The 14,969-nt window shown below is 40.4% G+C and overlaps 2 protein-coding genes across 2 annotated transcripts; both read right to left on the bottom strand.

The window, feature by feature from the left end:
* Positions 1-2,403: 2,403 nt before the first annotated feature.
* On the bottom strand, positions 2,404-10,144 carry LOC120059876 (tubulinyl-Tyr carboxypeptidase 1-like). The gene is made up of 7 exons (XM_039008936.1): positions 10,049-10,144; positions 9,309-9,397; positions 7,559-7,615; positions 6,847-6,921; positions 5,943-6,324; positions 4,854-4,963; positions 2,404-4,596 (listed from the first exon to the last, which is right to left on the bottom strand). The coding sequence occupies exons 1-7, from the start codon at positions 10,127-10,129 to the stop codon at positions 4,524-4,526; spliced, it is 867 nt and encodes a 288-aa protein (XP_038864864.1). The 5' UTR covers positions 10,130-10,144; the 3' UTR covers positions 2,404-4,523.
* Positions 10,145-11,621: 1,477 nt separating this feature from the next.
* fcf1 (FCF1 rRNA-processing protein) lies at positions 11,622-14,955 on the bottom strand. The gene is made up of 8 exons (XM_039008935.1): positions 14,866-14,955; positions 14,560-14,624; positions 14,229-14,300; positions 12,679-12,827; positions 12,508-12,580; positions 12,290-12,377; positions 12,076-12,170; positions 11,622-11,932 (listed from the first exon to the last, which is right to left on the bottom strand). Exons 1-8 carry the CDS (start codon positions 14,866-14,868, stop codon positions 11,884-11,886), a joined length of 594 nt encoding a protein of 197 aa, XP_038864863.1. The 5' UTR covers positions 14,869-14,955; the 3' UTR covers positions 11,622-11,883.
* Positions 14,956-14,969: the final 14 nt, after the last annotated feature.

The following is a 14,969-nucleotide window of genomic DNA, read 5'->3' as shown; positions in this document are numbered from 1 at the left end:
ACCTATTTTTGTTTATTTTTGACCATTGAAAACAATCCCAGTAAGGTACTTCATTGTTACCTGCATTGGACCTTTAAGATTGTGACCTGAATGTTGGCAGTGACCCACTAATATGGGAGATCTCTCACTCCAGCGAGGCACTGTCTGTCAGGGAGAAGATGTGTGTGGCTGGCTGAGGCATGAATGAATTATTCATTCAGATTGCAGGGAGGGAGTGTTCATGCATGATAGGGCACAGTCAGGGGTTCTGTGTGTGTACAATGCATTCTAGAGCAGTGGTTCTCAAACTGTGGGGGGTGCGGGGGTCCCCCCCCCAAAAAAGACGTTTTAATAGTAGAATGCACAAGGTTCCATTTCAAAATTGGGTAGTGCATAATCAGTTCCTCTTGTCATGTTAGTCATTGCATACCTTAGAGAGCTATTTAGAACTAGACCATGTCAGCAAAAATAAATGTTTGTTTTTTTGGCCCATAGATGTTCAATTATCACATGAATACACAGTAGACATGGTAACATTTATAGAATTGCAAGAAAATTAGCTCAAACTGCAACATTTTCTTTGCACCGCGTGACAATGTGAAGAATTTCAGGAAATAAGCTTTAAACCTGCAAAATTCTCTCCACCAACAAGAGGGATGTGAACAGTTTGTGTCATGAACAGTGATTGTACCCATAGAAATGGACGTAGCGCGTGTGCAGGTAGTGCGCAGGATGTTCCCCAATGCTGGAAGGGGGGCCCCGATTGAAAAAGTTTGGAAACCCCTGGTCTAAAAGACCAGCTAACGGACTCCTGTCACCACTAAGACCTCCAGTTATATCTCACTGGAATGACACAATGTCAAGGTCTGACACTTTAGCCTAACTACAATAAATCAGATGTTTTCTCTAGCAGGTTCTTCCAGGGAAGTAATTTCTGCATCTCATTACAATCAATCACTGAAAGAGTTATAAACATAAGTTAATATGAGTATAATAAATACCTAGTGCTTCAGTTCCTGGATCTACCTTGAAACCTGTACAGGAGTTGGGACTGTGCCGCTCGAACAGAGATTCCCCGTGGCACCAAACACACCCGCTGAGGAGAAATGGGTCAGTAGGTTTTTTTAAAGTAGGCCACTATTCCTTCTGTATTTTAATTTCATAAAGAGTTCTGGGCAGATAAGGTGGGGGAGGTACTACTGGGATCTACTTTCAGATAAGACGTTTTGGCTTCCCCAGTGCCTTCATACCTTTTGAAATCGTTCTCCATCATTCTTTCCACTGAACATTACCAACATCACCCCCACTTAACAAACTGTGACTTCAATTGCAGCTGTGATTCCTTAAAGCACTTGCACCATACTTCTTAAAACACATTTCACATGCCATACCTACATTCAGTACATTCGGCTAGCTATACATTCAGTACATTTGGCTAGCTATGCATTCAGTACATTTGGCTAGCTATACATTCAGTACATTTGGCTAGCTATGCATTCAGTACATTTGGCTAGCTATGCATTCAGTACATTCGGCTAGCTATACAGTCAGTACATTCGGCTAGCTATGCATTCAGTACATTCGGCTAGCTATGCATTCAGTACATTCGGCAAGCTATGCATTCAGTATATTTGGCTAGCTATACATTCAGTATATTTGGCTAGCTATACATTCAGTATATTTGGCTAGCTATACATTCAGTATATTTGGCTAGCTATACATTCAGTATATTCGGCTAGCTATACATTCATCACATTCGGTATATTCGGCTAGCTATACATTCAGTACATTCGGCTAGCTATACATTCAGTACATTCAGCAATAACTTACACTAACAGGAGCAATTTCATAAGAGAACAGTCACCAGTACTCTTGTGCTGTATGAGCGCTATCAAAGTCTTGCCATCTCTCCCTGGTCTGAACACAAAACATTACATAATGTATGGATTTCCCCTGTTAAAGAGAGGCTGGGTGTTCAGGAGAGCAGCAACCATGGCAGTCCTCTGTGCTCCCATGATATGATGAAATGTGTCAGGTTGGCAGCGATTCATTAGTTAAGCCTTGTTAGCCGATTGCAGTGCTGTCAGGTAGACTATCCATCCAGTGAGGCTTCCATTAGACTTAATTGATTATGTGCAGCAGGATCCCTGGGCGTCAGTACAGTGCACTGCAGACAGCCAGCACAGTACCAAAAAAATAAAGCATTTGCTGAATGGGAAAAGAGGTACGATAATCACTCAGTTACACCATTTATTTTCAACAAATCTAGTCAAATACCAGTTGCTTGTTTATTTCAGTTTCAAGTGTCACAAAGCCGTACAGGTGATTTCTGGTTACAATATTTCTTGTTATTCCACCTTAGATCAAATCTCAGTGACATCATCACATCTTTGCACTAAGGAACAAAAACAAAATTGCAGAGAAAAAAAGGATATCAAAAAACCTGCTGTGATATACAGTTAAGGATGTCTTGAAGCCCAAAATGGGCTAGGAGTTCTCACAGTGTACCAGCATGCAACAGAGAAGATACAGAAAATGTTATTCTAATTAGTGTGGCTGCAAGCAGATGTCTTTGTTCATTGTCTTATAAATGTATAGTCCCCTAGTGCACAGACCCTCAGTATGGGATTTGTATTAAGGTTTCTTTGTAGACAATCAAAGGAGGAAATGTTTATTGCTCGTCGTTTATTCTTTGTATTGTCCGTCTGTGGCAGAGGTATTTCAGATGAGTGCACACTGCCCAATTTGGACTCTTGGTTGGTATGTAGACTGGCAGTGTGCCCTCCATGTCCTCAGCACACTGTTTGATAACTGTATTAAGTGATTTTAGCTCTACATTTGATCCATTGTTGCATTTTGTAGATCTCTTAATGTAGCTGAAGCTCTAATAAACTCACAGGCATCTGACCCATGACATAAGTCAGCTAAATCAACACAACAGATTAATGGGGAGAGAGGTGAGGAGAGTTTATTTCTAAATCAATAGGAAGTCCTACATAGTGATAAAAGGTCATATAATGTTCTGGTACAAGACAACAACCTCTATGTTAAAATGAAAGAGGCTCAAGGAATCCCAACCAATCAATGTGCTCTGAGGCACTATTTTAACAAATGGTGCAGACTCCAATTTCTCAAGTGCTCTGGCCTAAATGTCATTTAAAAACGAAGATGAGAATATTGTAAACAAATCTCATTGCACCTTTAATAAAAATGGTAAATATTAAATAGAGCTAGACAACCACAATAAGGCTATGTGTTAAGATAATAAGAATAATGTTATTTATACTGTACGAAGGCAAAAATATATCAGACCATGTCAATATAAAAAAAGTAACTGCTGCCTTCAAAATACCTCTCTTTCCCCCAAAATAATGTCAAACCATATCAGCTGCAACTTCATCAATCGTACTTAGTTGCACAGTCATTTTGTGAGAATGAAATTTTGTCTTGTGAGTGACCCCAGAATTCAAAAATTCTGTTGACCACAGTGACCACTTTCTCTTACTATCCTAAAACATATCACACTTTTCATGCTTTGAAAGGTTTAAATAGACTACTGTACACTGAATTACCCAATATTCAATCACACGCATCATCTCCATAGCAGAACACACAAACACAGAGTAAGGTGTTGATAGCTCAATTTACCATCTATTTGGGATAGAGTAGATGGATTGTACAGTGTATTTTCCTAGTGAAATTGAAAAAACTATTAATAACCCAGTAATACTTGTTTTCTTTATCACTGTCTATTAAAATGTTCCTAAAAGGCACAAGGTAAGTGGATTGCAAACTAGTCACTACAAAAGCAGTTACTGTCCAGCAGGGCTAACAGGTTAAAGGTTCAATGTATTTACACACTTACAGTACGACATGGAGACACAGATTGCACATAATCCTCACAATAATTGTTATTCTTAATAACTGATTGACAACATGGATATCTTCTATGATATTTCCAATTGCACCACTTTACACGTTAAGAAATAAGCCAAATGTAATATTGCATATTAACAAAACCCTACATCTTTAAAAACATGATCAATGCCTGTTTGACCCTTAAATGCTGTCTGAACCAATCCTATTGTAGAATGGACTACACTACCAAGCTTCTGGCTTTACAAAAAGCCTGGTAACAACAAAGAACCACAGGGCTGATGAATGGCCCATGCCACATTTTTGGAGAGAAGTTGTCTATTTTTCAAAGATCTTGTGAATAGGCCAACCAGTTAGGCAAGTTAATTGAAATGGATTTGGCTGTGTAAAACGACTGATATCCCCAAAGTTGAGCATTGTGAGAACTTAGAATTATAGGCTTTGAATTTACATTTAGTCAAAAATCAGTCTTTGACATGGCCATGCTCTGTACAGTATACCTCACGTTTGTTGAATGCAAAATACCCTAAATAAATTGCTTACACAGTACAAACCTATTTCGAATCTGAACACAAAAGCCCATTCCCCAGAACTAACCTTTAGTTGGACAGAACCCTACCATTCTACGGTCTTGTTTTGCAGGATGATTTTATGAAGTGAAATCTTCCTCACACTCGAATCTGATATCCATTCATGTCTGGAGGTGACTTCGGATCAAGAACTTTCTTCTCTCCTGATGGACTGTACACCCCCCAAAAAAGAAAAAAAGATATGACTTCTCATGACAGATTACAACAAAGATTACTGTTCAGAGAATCCTCTTGGACTACGTCATAGGACATCTAGCCTCTAGTGCTTGTTCAGATCAGTGCAGAGCCCTCTCCACTACAGCTAGCACCTTGTTTATTGACCTAATGAGTATTTACTGTATTGTCAGAGAGACTATAGTGAGACTAAGCATCTCCTGATATCTGACTATAGTGCACAATCAGTATTACCGTCTCTCGATGCGGCTGTTCCTGCGCATGGGGCTGCCCGGGTTACGGTGGGGCGAGCCCATGTTACTCTTCCTGTCTTTGGTGGGTGAAGTGGTCGCAGCCTTCCCAATCTGAAAGACAATCACACAGTTCTGTTTACCTCACATTAACAACAAGGGGAAATACAAACGAGGTACACAAACAGTTCTGGTCATATCCTCTGTACAGACTAAGGAGAAGTGCAGTTCAAGTAAGACTCCAATTACTAAATGTCTGTCTTTCAAAATACAGCACATCAATAAATGCAGAGTAGCGAGGTGGAAGGAAAGTCAGTAGCAAACAAACACTCCGATCATCAGCTTTCAATTACTTAGAGTAGTACTAAGGTGAGCTGCTCGATGAGAGGCCCTAACATGCTGGAGGCACAGTGTTGACGGTGATGATGGGATAATCCTCCACATCTTTAATGTGATTGTGAGTCCAGTGAATGGGCGAGAACCCACTCTCTAAAAATATCAGCCATTGATTGATAGAGGCAGCCATACATGGCGCACAACCGAGCAGAACAAAGCCATCACATTAGTTTTATTATACACAGGGCCCTGCGTTAAGGATCCTTTCATTACTGTTTGGGATGATAGCGCATGAGGTCATCATTTGAGGATTATAGCTACTGAAATGGCAGGTCAACTCCATGTCATCATGTATGATGAGACGGAGGGTCAAAAGGAGTCAGAATCTCAGTGATTAACAGGGGCTTTCCATCTGCTCAGAAAGGATTCACATTAAAATTCCCCTGGTGCTTCCCCATCACATGATTCAAAAACATGGAGCTCAGATGTATCCCAATTTAATTTGACACAAATCTAAATTCCATACTGGTACTGTGGAAGTCTACAAACTAGGAGTTCAGTGCCAGTTGGACCTAATGCAATCACTAGAATCCTAGGAAGCTGACAGGTTTGTTTCATGGATCCCTAACATGGTTTGGCTCATAGGCATTTTTCCATCTCAGTCCCCAGATGTGTGCACATGTCCTGCCTTAGTTCTGTACATCCCATCACATTCCTGTACTCTAACACATGGTCTCTGTGTCCCTGGGTCCTTTACCTTCATCCTCATGTCCCGGGTGTGTCTCTCCAACTCTCTCCTCATTTCCTCCTTGGTCAGCTTATCCACGTCTAGTATGGAGTGTTTCCAGTCTATCTGCTCCACACTGTGGGGGTCATGGGACACATACTGGCCAATCTTCACCTTCCTCAGGGTGTGCCAGTAACCCCTGTAGGCCCCCTCAAACTCCTGCACCAGGTCAGCCAGTGTTCGGAACTCCAGGGGTTTGAACATGAGGTCCATCCGCCGACTGATGCCCAGTGCCCCGAAGCGGCCCCCGCTGTGCACCCCCAGCACAATGTGGCAGAAGTGGTTCCCTGAGAACTGCGTCTTAAAGCTGAGGGGGAAGCGCTCCACACCCGACATGCTGTTGGTAAGGTAACTGGGACAGGCAAGGTCAAGGACATTGAAAAACCTTATCACTGACCCTGGTTGCATGCTCCAACTGGAGTGCCCCTTTACAGGGTAACATAAACAACAAAAGCTCCACTAATCTGTTTTTAAGACAAGAATACATTAGTCTGCATACAGTAGTCTCAGACTGTGAGCACACTAGTCAGTTCTAATCACATAATACTTGAATGCCCTGATTGTGCCCATATAGCTTTGTCTCTAAATCCCTGTTACCACAGGGATTTAAAATAAAAGATACCACACTGAGCTAAAATAAAAGATACCACACTGAGCTAAAATAAAAGATACCACACTGAGGCATCACTCCAGGTTATTTTTTAGCTTCCCACAAGCACTCAGTTGGAAAACAACATTTCCAGGTCATCATTTATCACCCCATTGACAAATCTTGTGCTGCTGAGTGTAGTAGATGAGAGAAAAATGATAGCTGCATAAGAAAGTCATTACAGTTTTCACATGGAACACCTAAGCTATTTAAAGGAAAGGATACATCCCAAGGATCACAGCCTCCAGACACTTGATTGGCAGTGACTCCCGGGTCATCTCCTTGGCGATGTCCATCAACCTACACAGAATATGAGGGTTAGAATACACCTGAAGGCAAGGCAACAAAATAGTCTACTCTAAAAGGTAGAAATTATAAACATGGATTCTAAAAGGCCTGAAAAACACTTTACATATTACAGGTTATCTTTGTGTATGCAAAGGGAAAATGACTAACTCCTTTAGGAAAAATAAATACATTTGATTATTAAGACTGGCATTTTGCATGAGACATTGAAATAAAACCATCTGGTGCTAAATGTCAAGAACCGAGTAAGCAAAATGCATTAGAAGCTTCTGCCGGGGAAACAGATCCTATTAGGCTATGAAAACAGTTCCTGGTCGCAAAGCCCTTGGGTGCAACAGACATACCGCCGATTCAGATATCCAATTCCTTCAGCTTCTGTCATGATCAGCATAATATGAAAGCAATTGGTAAACATGCATAGCTACTTCCTCTGTCTGCTGCCTCTGCGGCCCCAGGAAAAGCTATTTCACCAAACCCTGAGATTCTCTCTTGCAGGTAGCTATCATGTTGCTTACTGTCTGACATTTACAATATCCCTACAAGGCCTTGATCCACTCAGGATAATCTAAGAGCTAAGCTAAAATAAAATATTAGGAAACAGGAATGGGATAGAAGAAACTGTGAAACTTACGCAGTAAGAGGCCTGCTCTTCTTGATTTCAAAAAACTGTGTTCCCGTGTGATTGTACCTGTAGGATATTGTTAAGTAAACTGTACCAAAATATAAATGCAACAATTTCAAAGATTTTACTGAGTTACAGTTCTGAGGAAATCAGTCAATTGAAATAAATGCATTAGGCTATAATATACGAATTGTACATGACTAGGAATACAGATATGTGTCTGTTGGTCACAGATACCTTTAAAAAAAAAAAATGGGCCTCACAATGGGCCTCAGATCTCATCACGGTATTTCTGTGTATTCAAATTGCCATCGATAAAATGCAATTGTGTCTGTAACTTATGCCTGCCCATACCATAACCCTACCGCTACCATGGGGCACTCCTTCACAACATTGACATCAGCAACCGCTCCCCCAAATGACACCATACATGTGGTCTGAGGTTGTAAGGCCGGTTGGACGTACTGCCAAATTCTCTAAAACGACGTTGGAGGCGGCTTATGGTAGAGAAATAAACATTAAATTCTCAGGCAACAGCTCTGGTAAACATTCCTGCAGTCAGCATGCCAACTGCACGCTCCCTCAAAACTTGAGACATCTGTGGCATTGTGTTGTGTGACAAAACTCCACATTTTACAGTGGCCTTTTATTGTCCCCAGCACAAGGGGCACCTGTGTAATGCTGTTTAAATAGCTTCTTTATATGCCACAGCTGTCAGATGGATGGATTATTTTGGCAAAGGAGAAATGCTCACTAAGTGGGATGTAAACAAATTTGTGAGAAATTAGCTTTTATGAGTATGGAACATTTCTGGGATCTTTTATTTCAGCTCATGAAACATGGGACCAGCACTTTACATGTTGCTCTTATATTTTTGTTCAGTGTACATACAAATGCAGAGGGAGTGAAACAATATGGGAAATGTCCAAACACAACAGACCCTCTGGGTTGTGCACTGAACGTATTCTCATGGGGAATGAACCCCGTTAAGTGCTTTCTGATATTCATAGTTCCTCGTTTGTGAATTATGGATGAGCTTCTTGAGCTGAGCGATACTAATGTTTATGCTCAAAATAGATTATAGTCTAAACATGGCCTACATTCTGAGATGTGACATACTTATTCTTTTATGACAATATCAATGTAAGTAAGAGTAAATAATAGTAAACTATTTTACTGGTTATATATATATGCCCTTTAGCAGACACTTTTATCCAAAGCGACTTAGTCATGCTTGCATACATTTTACATATGGGTGGTCCCGGGAATCATACTCACTACCCTGGTGTTACAAGCGCCATGCTCTACCAACTGAGCTACAAAGGACCTCAGTGAGTTACCAATCACCATAATCTTCTTCAGTACATCTACTGTGTGGCCCAGTTTCCATTTGCATGAAATCAGCTTGTGCCTATATCTATGAATTATCTATAAATACATAGAGTGCATGGCTAACACATATTTCAGGAGACATATCTTGAATTCCAACCCAGAGCACAGTGTGTTAGCGTCAGGCATGGAATTTAACATCTTTACACATTAATTAATGTATAATCAACCTACTGTACATTTTGTTGACGTACCTAAACTGTTATCTAGACTGACAGGTTGGGATAAACAATCATACAGAGACTGACAATGACCAACAACAGCTCCAATGAACAGTCACAGCTTTATCTAGGATACCTGGGCTATTCATCATTGGTCCAGAGCTTGGCAATAGTGACCAAGCAGTTCTACCATTCCAGGCAAAGGATACTGCAAGTCCCTGATGTATTTCTGTATGGCTTCCATGCGCTGTGGGATACTGGTGGTTGGCTGGTATGTAGGCACACTCGGTATAGGAATCTATGGGGCAGAGCACAACCAGAAGCATTAGTATCGCACAATCCCTATATTCACAGAGCTGGAGAATGTCCTCTTGTTTAACTTAACAACCATCCTTTATGGGCATGGTCATTATCTTAATTGTTCCATATAGCAAGTCTCACAATGCTACATTAATTTAATATATAATGGAATTCCTTAGGAGCACAGAGGCAGCATTTAACCTCATCTGGACAGGACAGCACTTGTACATCTAGTGGCATGTTATGACTGCATGTGTATCTGTGTGGTTTGAAATGCTGCATATTTTGACAGCTTCATCCACTTGTTATCTGAAGAGTCGTAACTGAGTCAGTTACAAACATTCTGCATAGTGGGTTATCTTCACTCCATCTCTAGTGCGAATCGAATTAAGCATGTAGCATCATATACTAGGCCTATGCTATGGGACAATATATCCTCCTGAACAGTTTACTGCACATTTATCTTGAATGATAGTTTACGGTAAATAAATGTGACTAGGATACATATTGAACGCTATATACTAGTGGGAGGAAAAGCTGATTCTTTTTTACTTTCACATTGTTGAAATAGACTGAGTGTAGTCTGTAGAGCTGTCAAACTGAAAACAACAGAGTAGGGTGTCTAGGTGAGGACTTCACCTGCTCTTACCTTGGGCAGATCACTGGCTCCCCGGATGCGTGTCCCTATGGCCTCCCCATTAGGGTGAATCCGGGCCACATGCCTCCACATCTGCTCCCAAGTCTCCTCATCCACCGGTAGGCCTCCCCTGTTTACGAAGAAGGGCACCCCTCCGTCCCGCAAATCCTCTTCACCTTCATCCTCATCTCTCTCCTCCACCCCCACACACCCCACTGTGGTCCTTAGCATCCCCCCACACAAGGGACCCCAGTCCTGGAACCTGGCACAGATGGTTTACAGCCTATGTGCCCTGCCCTTTAACTGTCAATCTGATTGCAGTTTCTCAGCAAGTAACACTCCCACAGCAGGTGAGAAACATGAGCAATTCATGACACGCTGGATATGTAGAACTTTGCAAAACTGCAGGCTGTATCAGTCTCCAAATTCAAATACTGTACCTCTTATGAACAAAATGGCACACAATCATATGTTCCACACAAATGCGGAGTTAAAGCTACACTAGTTGTTACAATTGTCCACTTATGTCAGATGAGTTCAAATTTTTTTTTTTTGCAAAAGCAGAGATTAAAGGGAATTATAGCTAGCCTACATCAAGTCATGTCTGATCGATAATGTTATTGGCACTTTAGAAACATCACAATGATCTCTACGATGCAGGTTAAGTCAAGTAAATCATTGAAATACTGAAACTAGACAATGTATTATTAAAACTAGAAAAGGCATGAGTTTTTAGGCATCATGAAAATAAGACTTCAACAATGAGGTTGAACTAAGCACATTGGAAAATGGTGAAAACACATGCCTACAACATTAGGGGGGGAAATAGCATCTTCCAAAAGGGTATACAGACAACAAACTACTGTATTAAAAACCACTAATACCCGGCACCGTTATCCCAGAGGTCATTCGGTCTATATCCAAAACGCCGGGATAGATTGAATACGATCACATTTCTTCGACACTCCGCTTAGTTGGTGCCCGCATTCCAGTCTAGTCCATTTTACAACACAATATTGTTCGTGTCAGTCTAAATCAGTCCAGTTTGAACGCCCATGGCTACAGAGTAGCGAGCGCTAATCTCATGCCTGCTACAATATAGCGCCGCTCAGACACTCCCAGATCTATAGCAGCTGCGCATGCGCTGACGGATTACATTTTCAACAAGCTACACATTTCCTCCGCTGTAACAGACAAATTGTATTTTTCCTTTATTTAAACTAGGCAAGTCAGTTAAGAACAAATTCTTAATTTCAATGACGGCGTGGGAACTGTGGATTAACTGCCTTGTTCTGGGACAGAACGACAGATCTTTACCTTGTCAACTCGTGGATTCGATCTTGCAACCTTTCGGTTACTAGTCCAACGCAGGTAGACTATGAAATGCAAGGGTTTGCAAAAACTTGATGTAATGCCAGCACAAAAGTGGGCAGCTAGACAATTTAACAGCAAACTGATTTTATTGGCGTCATTCTTGGATACTTTACAAGCAGCGAAATTTTAGGGTTTATAATAAATGCACTCTCCAGGACTAATGAGTATAGCCTACCTCTTCACACTATGATAGAAAAAATACTGGATACATTTGACTATTCTTTCATTAATTTATTACAACTTTCACACCTTGACAGAATGTATTTGTACTTTTATGGAACAAAGTGAAAAACAGTTACGGAATAGTAAGAAATACACCAGTCATTAAATTTGCAAAATGTCATCCATTTCTGCTTAAACTGTAGAGCATAAACTCAAGTCCTTCAACAATATACAATAAGCAGGTAAACAAATCAAAACCTCCCCGACAAAAGCCACAGTCCAACTAGAATTTCAATTCCATCAACTGAATATTAGAATCTTGGAGCACCATAGTCATCAGGCATTCTTTCAATGTTGAACCTGTGAAAAATATTACAGTTAAACATGGTTTAAAGATCATGGTATAAGACATTTTATATGAGAGAAAGAGATAAACTAGCTATAAACACAGGGATAACCACAAATGACCCATTGAACACTGATAATCTGATGTTAATTCTGACCTATGGTTGGAGATGTACATGATGGGTACTCCTGGGATCTTTCTGATCCTTCTCTTCAGGTCCCTGTCCACAGTTGCCAGGATATAGCACTTGTGCTGTGAAAGATACATGATTGAATTGGTGTTCTTCTCTGGTATAAAACCACAGTGTTCTAATGACTAAAGAGTTTCCCTAATGTAATACATTGTCAATTTAGTAGATTAAACTACATTACCTGGGTTACCCTTTGAACTAAGCAGTCATCGGCGTATGTTCCTTTGTGGGTGCATGGCAGTCGTTCGAACCGAAGATCCTTGGCTATCCTACAGAGGCAGAAAATGCATCCGTCATATACCTTCCCTATGGAACGTTGATAATACCCTCAGAACGTGTGTGTATGTGTCTGAATGTCTGTGGTGTATCTGGATGTTGGTCTTCACAACAGCTAGTTACCTCAGAGCTACTCTATACTTCATCCCCAGTTTCTCTATCTCAGCCATTACACAGTCTGTGATGCATGGGATACCTTGATAACAAGCAAGAGTATAATTTAAAAAAATACACCAGTTATTCCTTAGTTACATTAACTGAGTTCACGCTGAATAAACTTTGCCAGATACTCACACTTGGCATACAGGCAGTCCATCATTGACTGAACTATGTCCAGTTTAGCCTTGATGGAGAAGTTGATGAAATTGGTGTCGACCAGGATGTGATAAGGGGGACCAAGCTGAGTGTTGTACTGGAAGAACAGGCATGATGGATATTTTGGACTGCAGGTAGGAAAATAAATGTGTAAACACACAGTAAGAAGGTATCGACCTATAAGCAATCGTGTCCACAATATACAGAATATTAGTTAAGAGTTATGGGTACATTTGCATTTGTTTGTTCTGATACTCGTGAAGTAGTCTGGGTACCAGTCTTTTTAGCTAACATTCCACTCCTTGCATTTGCCAAAGAGACTGGCCTTTCGGCCTCCAGTGCTCAAAGTAGCTAGAGAGAACTCCGTAATGAGAGAGAAATAATAAGGAAAATATTAGCCTACAAGATTCTATCGAGCTGTGTTTTCTTCAGCTACATCCCATTAATGAGAGAAAAGAAACGCAAAACTGGCACCTGTCGTCATTCCTCGCACATATGCTGATCATCATGACTTGCTTACATTTTTACAATTTTGTTATGCTCATTTCAGTTATATTATTTGTCCCTCCGCTCTTATTGAGATGGAGTACAGACAGGCTACTTTAGAAAACTTTCTGAATGGATATTGAGAGAATTCAAACTCACAGACAACGTAAAATGACCCATCAATCAAAGCCACCAGAGCATCTGACACTCACAAATCATATTTCTTCCTAAAAACATATTCAGAACCTAGGCCCACCTTCAAATCTTGGCTGTAGTCCATCAAAAAGTAGGCATATGCTACATTATACATAATGCTAAACTGTAGTAAGCTAGGATACAAATGGTGGATTAATAGCCCAGCCAATGAAGTAACTTTAACTTACACATGTCTTCACTGTTCCCTTCTTGCGCAATTGATGCATCTCCACTGGCCTCTTCCATCCGCTCTCTATTGCTCTTATAGCTATTGGACTAGACGCCTAGCCCAATGCATGTCCCAGAAGTAGCAATATAGTTTGGTTGCTTATTTTGAGCAATTCAAATAAATAAATATACACACATATATACATACATGAGGAAAGAGAGCACCTTGCTTGCTGAATATAAAATTGGCTACAGCGTTCACAATGAACAGGCCGGGAAGTTTGAATGGCGAGAACTTCTCTGGTGTGATGAAATCACATTGGCTGGTGGCAAAAATGAAATAAACGGGAATCCTCTATTCTCCATGCGCCCAATGTGTATGTTGACAAGGAAATGTATTACATCATAATGCCCAATGTTCTAATGTTTACAATCAAATGTATGAATTAAGATAGAACGTTTTCCCAAGTTTAATTTGTATAAACGTGATTGGATGATAGCTGTGAGAGTTATCAAATCAGGATAAAATCCTCTGATCTCCTCGGGCTCATTAACGATAGAATGTTCCTATTTGACGATTGCTGAAAGGCCAGTCTCTTTGGCAAATGAAAGGAGTGGCAAGGAGTAGATTCTAATAGCTGAACAGAGATGGCAACCAGCCTACTTGTGAAGCTACTTACACTTCTTTTTCCTTTATTTCTGATGGATCCTTTTTCTTTGTCTCTTGTACTTTGGCACGATCTTTCTCTTTTCTAAAGAAACTCAGAGTCAATACCATGAGGACTCAACTGGAATAGATCATGATAGATAAAGTATGTCTTAGTCAAACTAAAGAAATGAGTGAGTCTTAGGAAGCTAGCTATCTAGCCATCTACAATATTTCTGACAAGCCATGCCAACTTGTTAGCTTGACGATTAGCTAATCCACAAAGTTGGCATGGTTTATCAGTCAAACTAGACGGTGTGAATGATTCATATTCGTGCTAGCTAACATCATTGGCAGAAACTCACATTCTCGGATCTTTCAAGCTTATCATTCTCTTCATTGAAGCGAACTTCTTTGTCTTCCGTTTCCCCTAAAGTAAACATATGGAAATAAAAGTCAGAAATAAAGAATAGCGTTTGCTAAGTTTATGCAAAAATGCACACCTCAGTTAGCTCAAGTCAAGTGACTACTGTAAGCTAGCAGAGCAAAAAAAGGAATACGAACTCCCATCAATTGAAATACATTTTAAATTATTCCAACTGCTGAATCAAGAACTACGGTCTATATTTAAATGATGGACTTGTATTTTGATAAGTTAGCGTACGACTTACCATGTTTTGTTTTAAAAAATACAACAGCTGACTTGTTTAACTGGCTACAGGCCTCGTGTGACTGTGTTTAAACGTCATCAACAATCGACGTTTGTTTCCCTGCG

Source organism: Salvelinus namaycush, chromosome 15, assembly GCF_016432855.1.
Source record: "Salvelinus namaycush isolate Seneca chromosome 15, SaNama_1.0, whole genome shotgun sequence".
Taxonomy (NCBI): Eukaryota; Metazoa; Chordata; class Actinopteri; order Salmoniformes; family Salmonidae; genus Salvelinus; species Salvelinus namaycush.
The sequence above is the reverse complement of the archived record's forward strand: the minus strand, read 5'-3'. Positions and strand labels throughout refer to the sequence as shown.